Source organism: Solanum tuberosum, unplaced genomic scaffold (assembly GCF_000226075.1).
Source record: "Solanum tuberosum cultivar DM 1-3 516 R44 unplaced genomic scaffold, SolTub_3.0 scf00413, whole genome shotgun sequence".
In the NCBI taxonomy this organism is placed as follows: Eukaryota; Viridiplantae; Streptophyta; class Magnoliopsida; order Solanales; family Solanaceae; genus Solanum; species Solanum tuberosum.
Window position 1 is genome coordinate 57,181 of NW_006239345.1, and position 14,913 is coordinate 72,093.

At 35.0% G+C, this 14,913-nt stretch overlaps 1 protein-coding gene across 2 annotated transcripts; it reads left to right on the forward strand.

Annotated features, from left to right (window-relative positions):
* Positions 1-9,660: 9,660 nt before the first annotated feature.
* LOC102589507 (uncharacterized) lies at positions 9,661-13,378 on the forward strand. 2 transcript variants are annotated; one of them, XM_006362938.2, is made up of 2 exons: positions 9,661-10,009; positions 10,507-13,378. In XM_006362938.2, the coding sequence occupies exon 2, from the start codon at positions 10,610-10,612 to the stop codon at positions 12,974-12,976; it is 2,367 nt and encodes a 788-aa protein (XP_006363000.1). In that variant the 5' UTR covers positions 9,661-10,009; positions 10,507-10,609; the 3' UTR covers positions 12,977-13,378. The 2 variants fall into 2 exon arrangements, with proteins under 2 accessions (XP_006363000.1, XP_015158750.1); XM_015303264.1 differs by having other exon boundaries at positions 10,570-13,378.
* The last annotated feature ends 1,535 nt before the right edge of the window (positions 13,379-14,913 follow it).

Sequence of the window (14,913 nt, forward strand, 5' to 3'; positions counted from 1 at the left end):
ATAAATTAAAAGGATAATTTTATTAATTTACTCATTAAATATTTTTAATATATTCTATTTATGTGCCATATTTATTAGTACCAAGATTAACAATAAAAGATTTTTAAAAAAATTTACTATATTTAAACTTTCAAAATGAATTTATTTTAAAAATAAAATGGAAAAAAATTTAATTAATTTTATTTTAATTTTATAAATTGATGAATAATTTAGAAGACATATTTTTTTAATAATATAGAAAAATAGTATAAGGTGATAAAAGTATATGTTCCTCTATATTTCTTTGTTTTCATAACTCATAATAAAATTAGAGGTCAATTGCTTTTCACTAATAAACAAAGATATCGAACTTTATATAGAAAAAAAGAACTACCATTTTGATTATAATCCTTCTTACATTTTCTTTAAATCTCAATGTGACTTCTTAATTTTGATTTACTTTTAAATATTTGGATTTGATTTTAAGAAAATCCTGTTTTTGAGTTTGTTTGGAAGAATTGCTTTGGTCATATGACTCTTTAATTAATTAAGTTGTTTAATCGTTAAAAGAAATTTGCAAAATTTAGTTTGGTGAGTTCTTAAATTATTATTTTTTCTCTTTTTGCTGAAATACAACTTTTTCGAGTATTTAGAAATCATACGTCTTGCAATTTTATGCTTGACCAACATGTGATACCAAAACATTGATCAATTAGGAACTTTTTTGGCATATTTGTTGGCTCCCATGTGTTATTACATGAGCTTGTCGATTGAGATCCAATTCAAGAACCTATTCAAAAGAAGGAAGTGGTATGGGGTATAAATCGAACTAGACATGTGACTGAGCGAGTCAGGCAGCCATACGTGACAAATAGAACTAGGGTTGCATATCGGTCAATTCGGTTCGCTTTTGAAATTTATCGATTTGGCTCATTGGTTATTGATTTGTAGAGATGTTAAACCGTTATCGAACCATTAAGATATTGGCTTTTCGGTTATATGTTTAACCGTTAAGATTTGACACAAAAAAAAAAAACATTGAAAATCACTTAGAAACAAGGTGATAAACCAAATGAACCATGCACATGAGTTCACAAGTTACATCTTACTCAAAAGCAAACATTTTTACATTATAGAATAACCAAGTATTTGAGACAACCAAAAATAAAACCCAACTGTTCTGTTCCAGCGATCTTTCCCCACCGTTGTGTAAGTGGAATTAACATACGTGACCAGGGAAAGTATCACAAATTTAGGATTTAGCTATAGGTGGTACCTTACTTCTTTTTTTGTAGGTTGCTTCTCAATTTGATTCATTCACTAGCATTATACACAAACTTTATACTTTAATTTCCAGCCCCGTAGTTCTGAAATACAAGAGTTTTAAGCTTTTTTGTGACACTATCGGCCAACTTAGTGGAATCTCAACTAGTTAATTATACTTATTTCATTATCGTTATTCAATTCTTCACTCCCTATTTCTTTACATTGTCTGAAAGAGTTGGTTTGGTTCTTGTGGAATCAAACTCAATGGAAGATGAATTAATATGAAAATTTGATAGGAAGATAATTAGTACAAAATAAAAGTCAAGATAATATCTTGGTAGGTGAAATTTAGGTGAACCATAAAATGGTTTCACATGTTTAACCTTGACATTTTTGACACATAGTGATGTCGTGGATGACATCAACAGAAAGAATTCATTCCTATAAATAAGTAGCTCTTAATTCAGAAAAGAATTACTTTGATTTTCTGTAGTTCCAAATACATTGTAATAGAAGAGGAAGAACAAGTAAAGATGAGTTCCATGAAGTTTGAAATTGATAGATTTAGTGGGCGCAACAACTTCAATATCTGGAAGATCCAGATGATGTCGTTACTGCGGAGGGAAGGTTCAATCCATGCTACTGACGGAAAGTACCCCGATAAGATATCGGATTCCGACAAGGAAGAGATTGAAGGAGATGCATTGAGTGTAATCCAACTATCCCTTGCATCTAACGTACTTTGTGAAGTGAGTACAAGTACCGAGGAGACGGCCAAAGAGTTATGGAAAAGGCTAGAAGGGCTCTACCAGGACCGGTCAGTGACAACAAGGATGTTGTTACAACAGCGTCTTCACACATTTAAGATGGATTCAGGTACTTTGTTGCAGGACCATCTAGATGCGTTCAACAAACTTGTGAAGGACTTACAGACTGCTGGTATTAAAAAGGATGAGGAGACACTAGCATGTGCTTTGCTATTTTCATTGACTTTAAAATATCGTGATATTGAGAATTCAATGATGTATAGAAAATAGTCTATCACTCTTGAGCAAGTGCGGCAAGGACTTAACTCTTGTGATGTGCGAATGCATTTTGAAGGAGATAAATGTGACGAAACTAGTGGGCTCTTTGTGAGAGGCCGTACTACCCAACAGGGAAGGAGCAAATCAAAGTCTCGTGTAAACAAGAAGAATACGGAAAATTGGGGATGTCACAAGAAGGGGCACTTTGAACGAGATTGCCCTATGTCGAAGTCCAAAGAAAAGGCGAGTGCATCCATTGTTGAGCAAGTACATGATTCTGATGATGGTTATGTACTAACAACATCATGCAATAGTGAAGTTTATGACAATAAATGGGTCTTAGACTCTGGTTGTACTCTGCATATGACATTCCGAAGAGATTGGTTCAACAACTATGAAATAAGTGGAGGAACCGTATTAATGGGCAATAATGCAACTTGTAAAATAGTTGGCATTGGTTCAGTTCGTGTTCGCTGCCATGATGGAACCGTGAGGACTATTAACAGAAGTTCGTCCTGTTCCTGATCTGAAGAAAAATTTGATCTCCCTGGGTACTTTGGATAAACAAGGCTACAAGTACATGAGTGAATGAGGAACTATGAAAGTGACTAAAGGGTCTTTAGTCATATTGAAGGCCAAGCTGGAAGATGACCTCTACACACTTGTGGGAAGCACCATTATTGGCTCTGTATATTTATCTACAGTGCAGTTATCCAATGATGATAAGGCAAAAATATGGCACACGGGACTAGGCCATATGAGCGCACGATGATTGGAGATGTTGAGCAACCGCAACTTTTGGAATGGTGAGAAGATCAGCACACTTGAATTTTGTGAGCACTGCGTCTTAGGGAAGCAGAAAAAGGTCAGCTTCAGCACTAGCAAACACAAGACAGGAGGGGTGCTAGACTACATCCATTCAGATTTATGGGGTCCCTCTAAGCTTCCATCGAAGGGAGGAAAGAGGTATCTTCTCACATTCATTGATGATTTGTCACGAAAGGTTTGAGTGCGTTTCTTGAAGGCAAAAAGTGATGCTTTTGAAGCATTTAAAGAGTGGAAGACTTTGGTTGAAAATCAAATGGAGAGAAAAATCAAGTATCTTCGCATATACAATGGCTTGAAGTTTTGCAGTGAAGAGTTCAATGATTTCTGCAAGGTTCATGGGATCGCAAGACATAAGACGGTCAGGCACACACCACAGCAGAATGGAGTTGCCGAGAGAATGAACAGAACTCTTCTTGAGAAGGCTCGTTGTATGCTCTTATAAGCCAGAATGTCCAAAGTATTTTGGGCTGAAGCACTTCATACTGCTTCTCATATTGGAAATCGATCTCCGGCATCAACGATTGACTTTAAGACTCCGAATAAGGTATGGTCAGGTGAACCCTCTAACTATTCATACTTGCGAATATTTGGGTGTCCAGCTTATTATCATGTTAATGAAGGAAAGCTTAAACCAAGGGATAAAAAGACCATATTCGTAGGGCATGTAGATGGAGTAAAAGGGTACAAACTTTGGTGTTTGTCTTTACTCAAATTTGTAGTTAGTAGAGATGTTACCGTTGATGAGTCCTCTATACTTGATCCTCGTAAAGTTTCTGTGGAGTTATCAAGAAACGAGAACAACGAGCAGGTGGAGCTACTGGTGAAGCTTACCAAGGAACGGGATCAAGAGACTCAAATTGATGAGTTAAAAGATGCAGATCTTGAAGAACTTGCTATCAATGAACCATACACAATTGCGAAGGGAAAGGGCAAAAGACAATTACGGAAATCGAAGCGTCTTATAGAGCAAGAAAATCTGATTGCATATGCGTTCATAGATGCAGAAGAAGAGATTAAGGATCTCGAGCCCTCCTCGTATATTGAAGCAACTTCTTGCAAAAATGCTGCACAATGGCAGTTAGCCATAGACATGGGTCTTAGTTAAAAGGCCAAAGGGGAAGAGGACAATTGTATGCAAATGCGTCTACAGAAAGAAAGAGGGTATTCCAGAAGTGGAAGATGCTAGGTTCAAGGCGAGATTGGTTGCAAAGGGTTTCAGCCAGAAGGAGGGAATTGACTACAATGAGATCTTCTCTTTAGTCGTGAAACATAGCTCAATTCGCGTGCTACTAGCATTGGTTGCATAATTTGATTTAAAGCTTCAACAGCTTGATGTCAAAATTGCTTTCTTACATGGTGATCTAGAAGAGACGATCTATATGGATCAGCCTGAAGGTTTCCTAGCTGAAGGAAAAGAAGATCATGTATGCCAACTGAAGAAGACTTTGTATGTTTTGAAGCAATCTCCTAGACATTGGTACAAAAGGTTTGATGCATTCATAACTACACATGGATTTTCGAGGAGTGCATTTGATAGTTGTGTGTATCACAAGAAGATGTCTGGTAACTCTATGATTTATCTATTGTTGTATGTTGATGATATGCTTATTGCTGCTAACAACATCACATAGATAAATATTTTGAAGAAACTGTTAAGCAAGGAATTTGACATGAAGGATTTGAGAGTTGCAAAGAAAATCCCTGGAATGGAGATTTCAAGAGAAGACGGTATTGTACATCTTTCTCAAAAAAGGTACATCAAAAAGGTTCTCGCGAGATTCAATATGCATATAAGCAAGCCTGTAAGTACACCGTTAGTTTCTCATTTCAAGCTTTCAGAGTTACAAATGCCTCAGTCTATGGATAAGGTGGAGCATATGTCAAAAGTTCCTTATGCGAGCACATTTGGCAGCATTATGTATGCTATGGTGTGCACACGTCCAGATATTGCTCAATCTGTAAGTGTGGTAAGTAGGTACATGGCAAATAAAAAAAAAGGCATTGGGAAGTTGTTAAGTGGATATTGAGATATCTCAAGGGAGCTCCTGATGTTGGCCTAACCTTCCGAAAAAGTGAAGGTGTTTCAATTATCGGTTATGTAGATTTTGACTATGCAGGGATCCTGATAAAAGGAGGTCTACAATTTGATACATCTTTACTCTCGTTGGGAGTGCCGTTAGTTGGAAATCAACTTTACAATCGATTGTCGCTTTGTTTACAATAGAGGCAGAATAAATGGCCGCAACGGAGGCAGTGAAAGAAGCTATCTGGTTGAAATGTTTGGTGGCAGAATTGAGTTTGGTTTAGTTGGAATCAACTCTAAGATGTGATAGTCAAAGTGCTATTCATTTGATTAAAAATCAAAGATATCATGAGTGCACCAAACACATTGATGTCAGATTCCATTTTATTCGAGATGTCGTAAAAGAGGGAGCTATCAAGGTTGAAAAGGTTATCACAGACGATAACGATGCAGACATGTTGACCAAGATAGTCCCGCTTGCCAAGTTTGCACACTGCAAGGACTTGGCCGGAGTATGCATCAACTGATGCAACTCTTAGAGAACAACTGCTAGGTGGAGCTAGTATGTTTAACAAAGGTTTGATTTATCTTGTTTCTTACAACGGGATTGCCTAGTAAGTTTAGAAGTTTTGGCCGAAGTTGTTTATACACATGCTCGGAACGCAAACCAAGGTGTAGATTGAAAGAGTTGGTTTGGTTCTTGTGGAATCAAACTCAATGAAAGATGAATTAATATGAAGATTTGGTAAAAATAAAAGTCAAGATAGTATCTTGGTAGGTGAAATTTAGGTAAATCATAAAATGGTTTCACATCTTTAACATTGACATTTTTGACACATAGTGATGTCATGGATGACATCAATAGGAAAAATTCATTCCTATAAATAAGTAGCTCTTAATTCATTTTCAAATCATCCTCTCACTTGCCTTCTCACCTTCTAAGGCATTTAATGTTTTCTCTCTTGTAGTATTTCACTTGTATTCTTTGCAGAGTGAAATAAATATTTGTGCAATTGTTCTTTGGTGGAGGTATGATCATTTTGATTCGAACCACGTTAAATATTGTTGTTCTTCCTTGTTCTTTATTTTCACGTTTCCGCTAACATTGTCATATAATATACTTTTAAGCAACTTAGTTCATAGTAATTCAATTGTTTGGACATCTCAATAAATTGTTTTTGAGCCACGTCTATAAATTCAATTGGCATAATACATAACCATGATCCTTAACTTGGATTCAGCGGACAACTATCCCCTCCAACTTTGAGTGTGCACAAGTAGACACTTAAACTTGTATTATATTGAACAAGTACACACACGTGTCCTACATGGCATAATACACGTAGGACACAAAATTTCCATGTAGTGTGTCATGTAGGACGAAGGTGTCAATTTGTTCAATTTTATACAAGGTTAAGTGCCTACTTGTGCACATCCAAAAGTAAAGATCATGGTTGCTAGCTAACGCCAAGTTAAGGATCACATTTATGTATTATGCCAATTCAATTCTTTGGTCATCTTAATCTAGTATCTTTGAGCCAGGTCTATAAGTTCAACTATATTTAAAGGGTAATTAAACAAAAGTGTTGGACGTGTATGAACAAAATCCACATTGGCGTAACCGAAAAAAGTAAATTACTTGAAAAATGTTTGATACTTTTAAATTTCAATGGCGTAAGATATTTTAAAGAAAATTGTGTGAACATAACTCAAATTGGCAATATCACATCACACACGTTAAAACTTAAAAATATGTTTAAATTGTTTTAGCCCAACTAGAAGATCAAGGTTTATGGTAGTAATATTGTTGTTCATCCTGTATTCCTAAGATACTTAGAAAAAAAAACTTTGAAGAACTTGATAAGAAATAACAAAGTTTAAAGAGCATTTTCAAAACTAGAAAATTAAAACCAATAGAGAAAATAGAATTAGAAACGGATTAGAAACAATATTCAAAATATTTTTCTTAAAGAAGAAAATCGAGTCCACTGAATGCACAGTGTCCCCTTAAGGAAATTATTTCCCTCAAGTACCCGAGGTTAGTGGAATATATCCTCCCAGGATAGAACGATCTTACTCACCAGTGTATCGATATCTAAAACCACGGTGTCAATGAACCACTCAACGGCAGTAAAGTACATTTAAAATACTAGATTTAGTAGTAGTAGTAGAAGTCCAGAAAACTCATTCTTTAAAATGGGAGGAAACCCTCAATTTATAGAAAACAAAGGATAGTGTGAAAAGGTTCTTATTGTGCCTTACCGGAAATGTTACAATCTTTTGAAAATGTCACAACCTTTCATAAAAGTCACAACTCTTCATAAAAATCGCAACTTTTCATAGAAGTCGAAACTCTTCATTTTCCATTCACACTTTTTAAAACCCAACAAATATTACACTTGATCTTGGACAAAAAGGTCATAAAAAGAATAAAGGTATACACACATAATATTAATCTAAATGGATAGTCAAAATATACCTTAGTCTTTTCTTGAAGAAGTCGTTTGACACTTCAATCTTGACTTATCACATACTGAAGTTGAAAAAGGTCCCTTAACAAACTTCCATACACCTAGGATGTGTGGACTCTTCTTCTTTTTAATTGATCGTATCAAAGTAAACAAGGCAGACTCTCACTTTACCTTTAAAAATTTATATGAAGCCATTTTCTAATGCTATAAATAAAAGTGTGAGTATAATGTTCTTCTTTGTTGATATTATCACCTACCACAATGAAAAAACAAATACTTTTAAAATGATTGATTTTTGAGAGAACTAAAGATGCATATTGTTAATTGTTTGTGGTAGGTCAAGCAAACAACTGTGTTCACTAAATATCATGGTAACAAACTTATCATAAAACAAAAATAAATACTACTATCATGATAACACTATCATAACATTAGTAAGCTCCCCAACTGTCTATCTTTTTCAGATGCCAGTATATATGAACTCTGGAATATTTATAGTGTACACTCTATCTCTTCAGACCCCATTATATATCGTGGGATTTTAATATGTTATTGTTATTGTTAAATATCATGGAAGAGAAATTGCCACATTTAACACTATGAAAAGTATTGGTATATTAAGTTAGTAAGTTGCTAGCTTAGAGACATATGCATTTAGTTATGTTCCTTCCAAAACAGATAAAAGTACTACTAGCCATGTGTTGTCTGCTCTACAAAAAATTAAATTCCAATGCAATTCATCTTTAAGGGAGAAGGTGATAGACATAGACATCTATGGTACACGTCCACCACCACCAAAATGTTTTTGTTCATACTTGTATATTTTTTGAGATATTCGAAATTTACTGACCAACTAATTCGACTTTCTTAATTAGTAAGACCACTAAAAAGAAAAAAATATTATATGTATAGACCTAACGAAACTAAATTTACCTCAAATAGGTTTATTAGGAAAAACAAAGTGTTTCTATCTAATTAAAGATGGAAACGCCTTAACCTAGAGTTTTAGTTTTATCTTCTTTATTCCGTTGCAGACATAACATACATGATTACTATATACGACTATATGGCAATTTCGTGTAGTGACTTAGAACTAAGGTAACTTGATCATCTTCCGAAATTCTAAATAATTTATTGATCATTGACTGTAAGAGTGGACTGCTCTACATCCAGCCACACTATAGTGATCCAGAAGCGATTTTCTACTAATAGCGAGAAAATCCGACAACCAACTGCTGACTCTGAAGTAAATGATAAATATAAGGAAAAACAGAAGAAAAAAAAATATTCCACTAAAGTATGACAAAAAAAATAAAAAGTATTCTATGTCTCTTTCCCTCTCTTGGAATCTCTACTTTTTTACTACATAAAAAAAAATTCCTTATGAGCATGGGATTCCATAATTAAAGAGAAGAAAAGATGCATTTTTTTCTCAAATAATTGAGTAGAAGTAAGTTTAATACTACAAATAAATTATATATTTGCTATAAATTATACTCAAAATTAATAATGCAATAAATTTAGGCCAAGTGGCAGACAACTTGTGAACTCTTTATAATATAAGTTTTCCACTATCTAATCTTTAACCAAACATTTTAATTTAGGTCATCCAAAAAAATAAAATGATACCCTTAATTTTCCTATTCAAAATAAAAAAAAATAAAAATATATTCTAAAATTTTAAATTCAATTAAGTACACAGAATCCAAAACCCAATCCCTATGGACAAGGTTTTTTGCTCTCTCTTTTCCGAGATTTAATTCATTTATCAATATTATTAGTTTACGGTTTAAGAATTAACGATATTTAAAGTAAAAAATAAATATACATTTATAATTTAGATTTTTTAAAAGTTGTAATACTAGCTTTAATTACAAAGTTGACTTTTTGTAGAATGATATTATCTTCCACATATATAAAGTATTATAATTAAGTACAAAATTTTTTATTTTTAAAAAAGGTAAAAATTAAATTTGACATTCTAAATTTGAAAAAATAAAAAGTAGAAATATTTCACTCTGTAATCATTTCATTTTCTAATATATTACTATTTCTATTTTTAATTTTTAACAATCAAACCATTCCATACAGTATTGTTTCAGTTTAGTTGCAATAGTAAGTAAAAAATAAACAAAAAAGAAACTTCTTCTACTCTTCGGCGTCTCCGACGGTATCTTCCGCCGTAACGCCGCCGTCAGATGCCGAAATCTTCTACTGAAAAAATCTGTAATTCTCTCATGAATCTCAGTCTTCACTATACGATTACCTTAATTTTGGTAAAAGTTGAATGATGTACTTCTTTTGAAGTTGCCATTTTACTTTAAGAGTTTAATTTTGAGATCTGCTGCAAATTTAGAGATCAACAGCATTTTTTGCTGATCTACGGAGATTCGTATGTCAGTTGGATTCTAGTCTCTGTAAGTCTACTTTGATTCTCATTTGAAATTTCTTCTCCGGAATCTAGCTAAGTTTTGTGCTAATATTGTCTGTTGTTTATGATTTTTTTTTAAAAACCTTTTGTGTTCGTTGTTGTTTAGATCTTACTAGTATATTCGAAAATATGCAAATATTTTGTGTGATTTTTTTGTTTGTTTGTTTGAATTGAAATTGAATGTGAGTTAGAAGTTTTTTGACTTGAAATTGAAGGTGTCGGTTCTGTTGAATTTGACTGAGTCAATTGATGACTTGAGCTGTTGTTCTTTCTGGTACGGAGTATGTGGTGTTTTGAATATAGATTTAGATCTGGATATTTATTTCGATATATATAATGGTTGATGGATTTAGATTTGTTGGATTTGTGAGTTATTATTTAAGGTTAGGATATTACTGAAATGTTGAGTACTATTGAAGGTCGATCAGTGAGTTGATTTCGAATGATGAATTGCACATTAAAGTATTTCTCATTTATTTGCAGGCCTGTAACCATGTATTTTACGTGAATCGAGTTTTACTTATAAAAACCTGTGAGCTTTTGAAGGATTTCGTAGGGAAATTGGGCTGAAATTCTGGATTTAGAGATGGGAACGAACATGGAGGAAGCATTGAAAGCTAAAACAAATGCTGAAAGGAGATTCGTGGAGAAAGACATTTTGGGTGCAAAAAATTATGCTCTGAAAGCTCAGATGTTGTACCCTCACTTGGAAGGAATATCACAAATGGTAGCGACATTTGGAGTCCTTAGTGCTGCAGAGACGAAGGTTAATGGAGAATATGATTTCTATGCAATACTGGGTTTAGATTCCTCTGTTGACAAGGCTAAGCTGAAGAAACAGTATAAGAAGATGGCTGTGTTACTCCATCCTGATAAGAACAAAAGTGTTGGAGCTGATGGTGCATTTAGACTTGTCTCGGAAGCATGGACGGTGTTGTCTGATGCTTCCAAAAGAAGCTCGTATGATCACAGGAGAAGTTTATTTACTCTGCATGGTTCTGGTGTTGGGAGCTATGACAGTTACTCCAATTCATCAGTTTCTCACAACAGGCTTGATACATTTTGGACTGTTTGTACCTCTTGTCACGTTCAGTATGAATATCTAAGGAAGTATCTGAACAAAAGACTGTCCTGTAAGAACTGTCGTGGGGTTTTCATAGCTGCTGAAACAGGATTGGCTCCTGTTAATGGTTCCTATTCCTATAGCTCTTGGTCTAATGGATATGGAAGCCATGGTTGCGGGGCTACATATGTCCCAACGACATCTGTTTATCCTGCAAATAATGGGGTCTCAGGACATCATTCTGGACCTTGTTCCGAGCATGTCTCCAATTTGTCTTTTCAGTGGAGCTCCTGCGGAAATTCTGCTCCAGTTTTAGATTCCAATGGATCATCCACAGCTGTCAGTTTTGCGAACCAGGCAAGTAGGAAAATCACCAGAAGAAGAGGCAGAGGGAAGCATGAAGTGAAAAAGGTGGTGAGCAACGGGGTTCTTAACGGGCATGCTGTGTGCAATGAACAAATCCCCCGCAGGCCTGGTAGACCTCCTAAGAAGGTAAAAATTGGTGTGGAAGGTACATACAGCTTTAGTAATGGAGAAATGGCTCAAAAAACTGCTGGAGAAGTTAAAATGGCTGATGGAAATGGGGACGGAAATTTGAAACAAAATGTTAAGCTTCCAAATCCTGTTGAAGCTTCAATAAAAAGACATTCCGCTGCTCCTGCGTTTGATGCAAGACGGTTACTAATTGACAAGGCAAGAGCAGATATCCGCAAGAAACTGGAAGAGATCAAGTTGGCTTCAGAAGCTGCTGCTGCAGAGACCGAGAAGAAGAGAAAGGCAGATGCCGAGTTTGGTGAATCAGGTGAGAGACCTAAAGGGGCAGTACAGGAAATTGTTGTTCATCAATCAGAACTGGGGAAAACTGGATCCATGACAATAGTAGTCCCAGATTCTGACTTCCATGATTTTGACAAGGATAGGTCAGAAGATTGCTTCAGACCTAAGCAGATATGGGCTTTATATGATGAGGAAGATGGTATGCCTCGCTTGTATTGTTTGATTCGTGAAATCATATCTGTGAAACCATTCAAAGTTCATATCAGCTACATAAGTTCAAAGACAGATAGCGAATTTGGGCTGGTCAATTGGTTGGATTCTGGTTTTACCAAGTCATGTGGAAATTTTAGGGCCTTTAACTCTGAAATTGTTGAGCATGTAAACATATTTTCTCACCTGCTAAGTAAGGAGAAAGTTGGAAGGGGAGGTAGTATTAGAATCTACCCAAAAAGTGGAGACATTTGGGCTGTATATCGAAATTGGTCACCAGATTGGAACGGAACAACCCCAGCTGAAGTAAGGCACAAGTATGAAATGGTTGAGGTTCTTGATGATTATTCCGAAGAGCTTGGTGTCTGTGTTACTCCTTTGGTTAAATTAGATGGGTTCAAGACAGTATACTCTAGAAACACAGACAAGGATGCCATTCGATTGATTCCAAGAAGAGAGATGTTACGATTTTCACATCAGGTACCATCTTGCTTACTGAAAGGTGAAAGAATGAACTTGCCTGAGGGGTGCTGGGATCTTGACCCTGCTGCAATTCCAGAAGATTTACTTCAGCGAGTAAATGACGCCAAGGAGGAAAGAACTACTGAAGCTGAAAGCGCAGTGGGATTTGATCTAAATGTGACATCTCAAGCTGAAACCAAAATGTTGATGGAAGAAAAACTTGGACAAACAGAATATCCTGGTGTTCCTGATGAGCTCCATGGCACTAGATGTGGTTTGCAGATTCAAGATATCTCAAATGAACCGCAAAACCTGTTCAGGATTTCCACCGAGCTTCCTCAATCTGTAAAGGAAGTTCATAGTTGTGAAGAACCCAGCAGAATGGAAAAAAATTTCTCTGCTACACCAGGTGAGCATTTTCGGGCTGTAACAGAGGTATAGGTGAAGGAAAGCTTTACCAAGATAAATAAGGTATTAAAATCAGAGGTCCTGTTCATCAGTCATTCTAACAGTATCGAGATTCAAATTGTATAGATTTTAATACACAACGAAGAATGATTCTCAAAATATTAGATAGCTCCAAGGATCCAAGCAATACTTAACAGATGCCCCCATTGTTTTAGGCGGCTATAGGTCTGGTTAACGACTTGTAATGGTATTTCATATTCTGCTCTTAACTGCTTATTATGTCTCAGTTTAGTGATTATAAGGACATATTCTTGATGCCTTTGCTGAATGTTCTCAGGAACTGCAGTGTTATAGGCATCAAATCATCCTTGAAACATCCAACTGCTGTAGTTCAAATTTTCAATTCTATCTTGGTTTCTCTTCTGTGGCAGTGAATATTTCCTCCCAACTAACCTGGTTACTGATTTCTCACTCAATTGTTTGTTTAAACAAATCCTTATATTGAAGTATTTGATCTATGATTGTTCTTTACACAGGGTGATGGGATTTTAGATATTCTCAGATGGTTTTCGCAACGAAAACAAATGCTTACTCATTCATGCCTGTAATTGTATTGGTTTATGGAGTAAATGATATGTTTCTAAAGCTACAAAGAAGCTTTTGCCCTATTTGCTGTAGGGTACTACAAGGAGATAAAATATATTTTCTTAAGCCAAATTTCACATGTGAGATTGCGAAAGGGTGGTGAGCCTAATCCCTAACTTACAAAGGTAGAGAGATTATTTTTTACTACGAAAAAAAATCAAGAAAAGGAATTACTTAAGTGCTATCTCTTTTATTATTCACATGATTTTGCCATTCAGTACTCTGGAGTTGTTTGAAAACGAAGCCAAACAAGCTTAGGCCAAAATGAGTGATGTGATAAAAAGTGCAAACCATATAGCACCCCAGGTAAATTGATAGGGAAAATATTTGGATCTCGTGTCCCTTTGTACTACTATTTGGGGACCTAAGGATAGTAATTCTTTCTCTTAGGCCCAAATTTGAACGTAGTATATGTATAAAAAGATAGATACTTATAAATTAGAAGAAAAACTTTCAATTAATAATTTGTGTAATTATTTGATAATCCTGGAGTAGTAGTAGGAATCCAACAATCTTATTTTAGGTACTTTATAAGGTTTTATGAAGAAAGTGATACAAGCATGCGAACGTTGCACTATCCAAATGGTAGCACCTTATTGTAGTGATGTCCTTGAGCATAGGTAAGTACATGGGCTTTAAAACAATCATTAGATGCGTCTGCCATCATTAAATCAACAATCATCCAAACCATATAACTCCTAGCCTTCTCATTGACCATATTCTATGTTGCCAACAGGTAATTGTGGTCGAAGTTGCAAGTGTTTATTCAACGCTAAGACCTTGAGGTTACTATGTTTAAAGTGTTGAGAACATGGAGTAAAACCTAATAATTTTTGACAAATATTCTATCAATGTGCAATGGTAACTATGTGCTCATACCCAAGTATTGGATCACCTATCACGAGTAGGTCATAAAACACTTTTACGTTCTGAAAGGTGTGATTGTTGCCTCACCCATCCTAAAGTGGAAAGTATGAGTCTCAGCTTCTCAACTAGTGCAGTGATTAAACTACGATTAACATGCAATGAGATTTTTAAACACCATACAATTCGGATAATGTAATCACTTCTAAGACTCGTGAATGAATGAGATATTCCTTTACAAGGTCCCAAAACTTTTCGTCATACTTCTTCATATTCAGAATCATATTATCATTTTCTTTTCATATATCTCGTGAACTATAAGTATATTATTCAGTTAATATAGACAATCAAGTGGATCACCAATAATTAAATTTTTTGACAATAATTATGGTGTAGATTAGGAACAGAAAGACAACAGTTAGGGATAGAGATGCTTTTTTAACTCTACGTGAATCTAAATT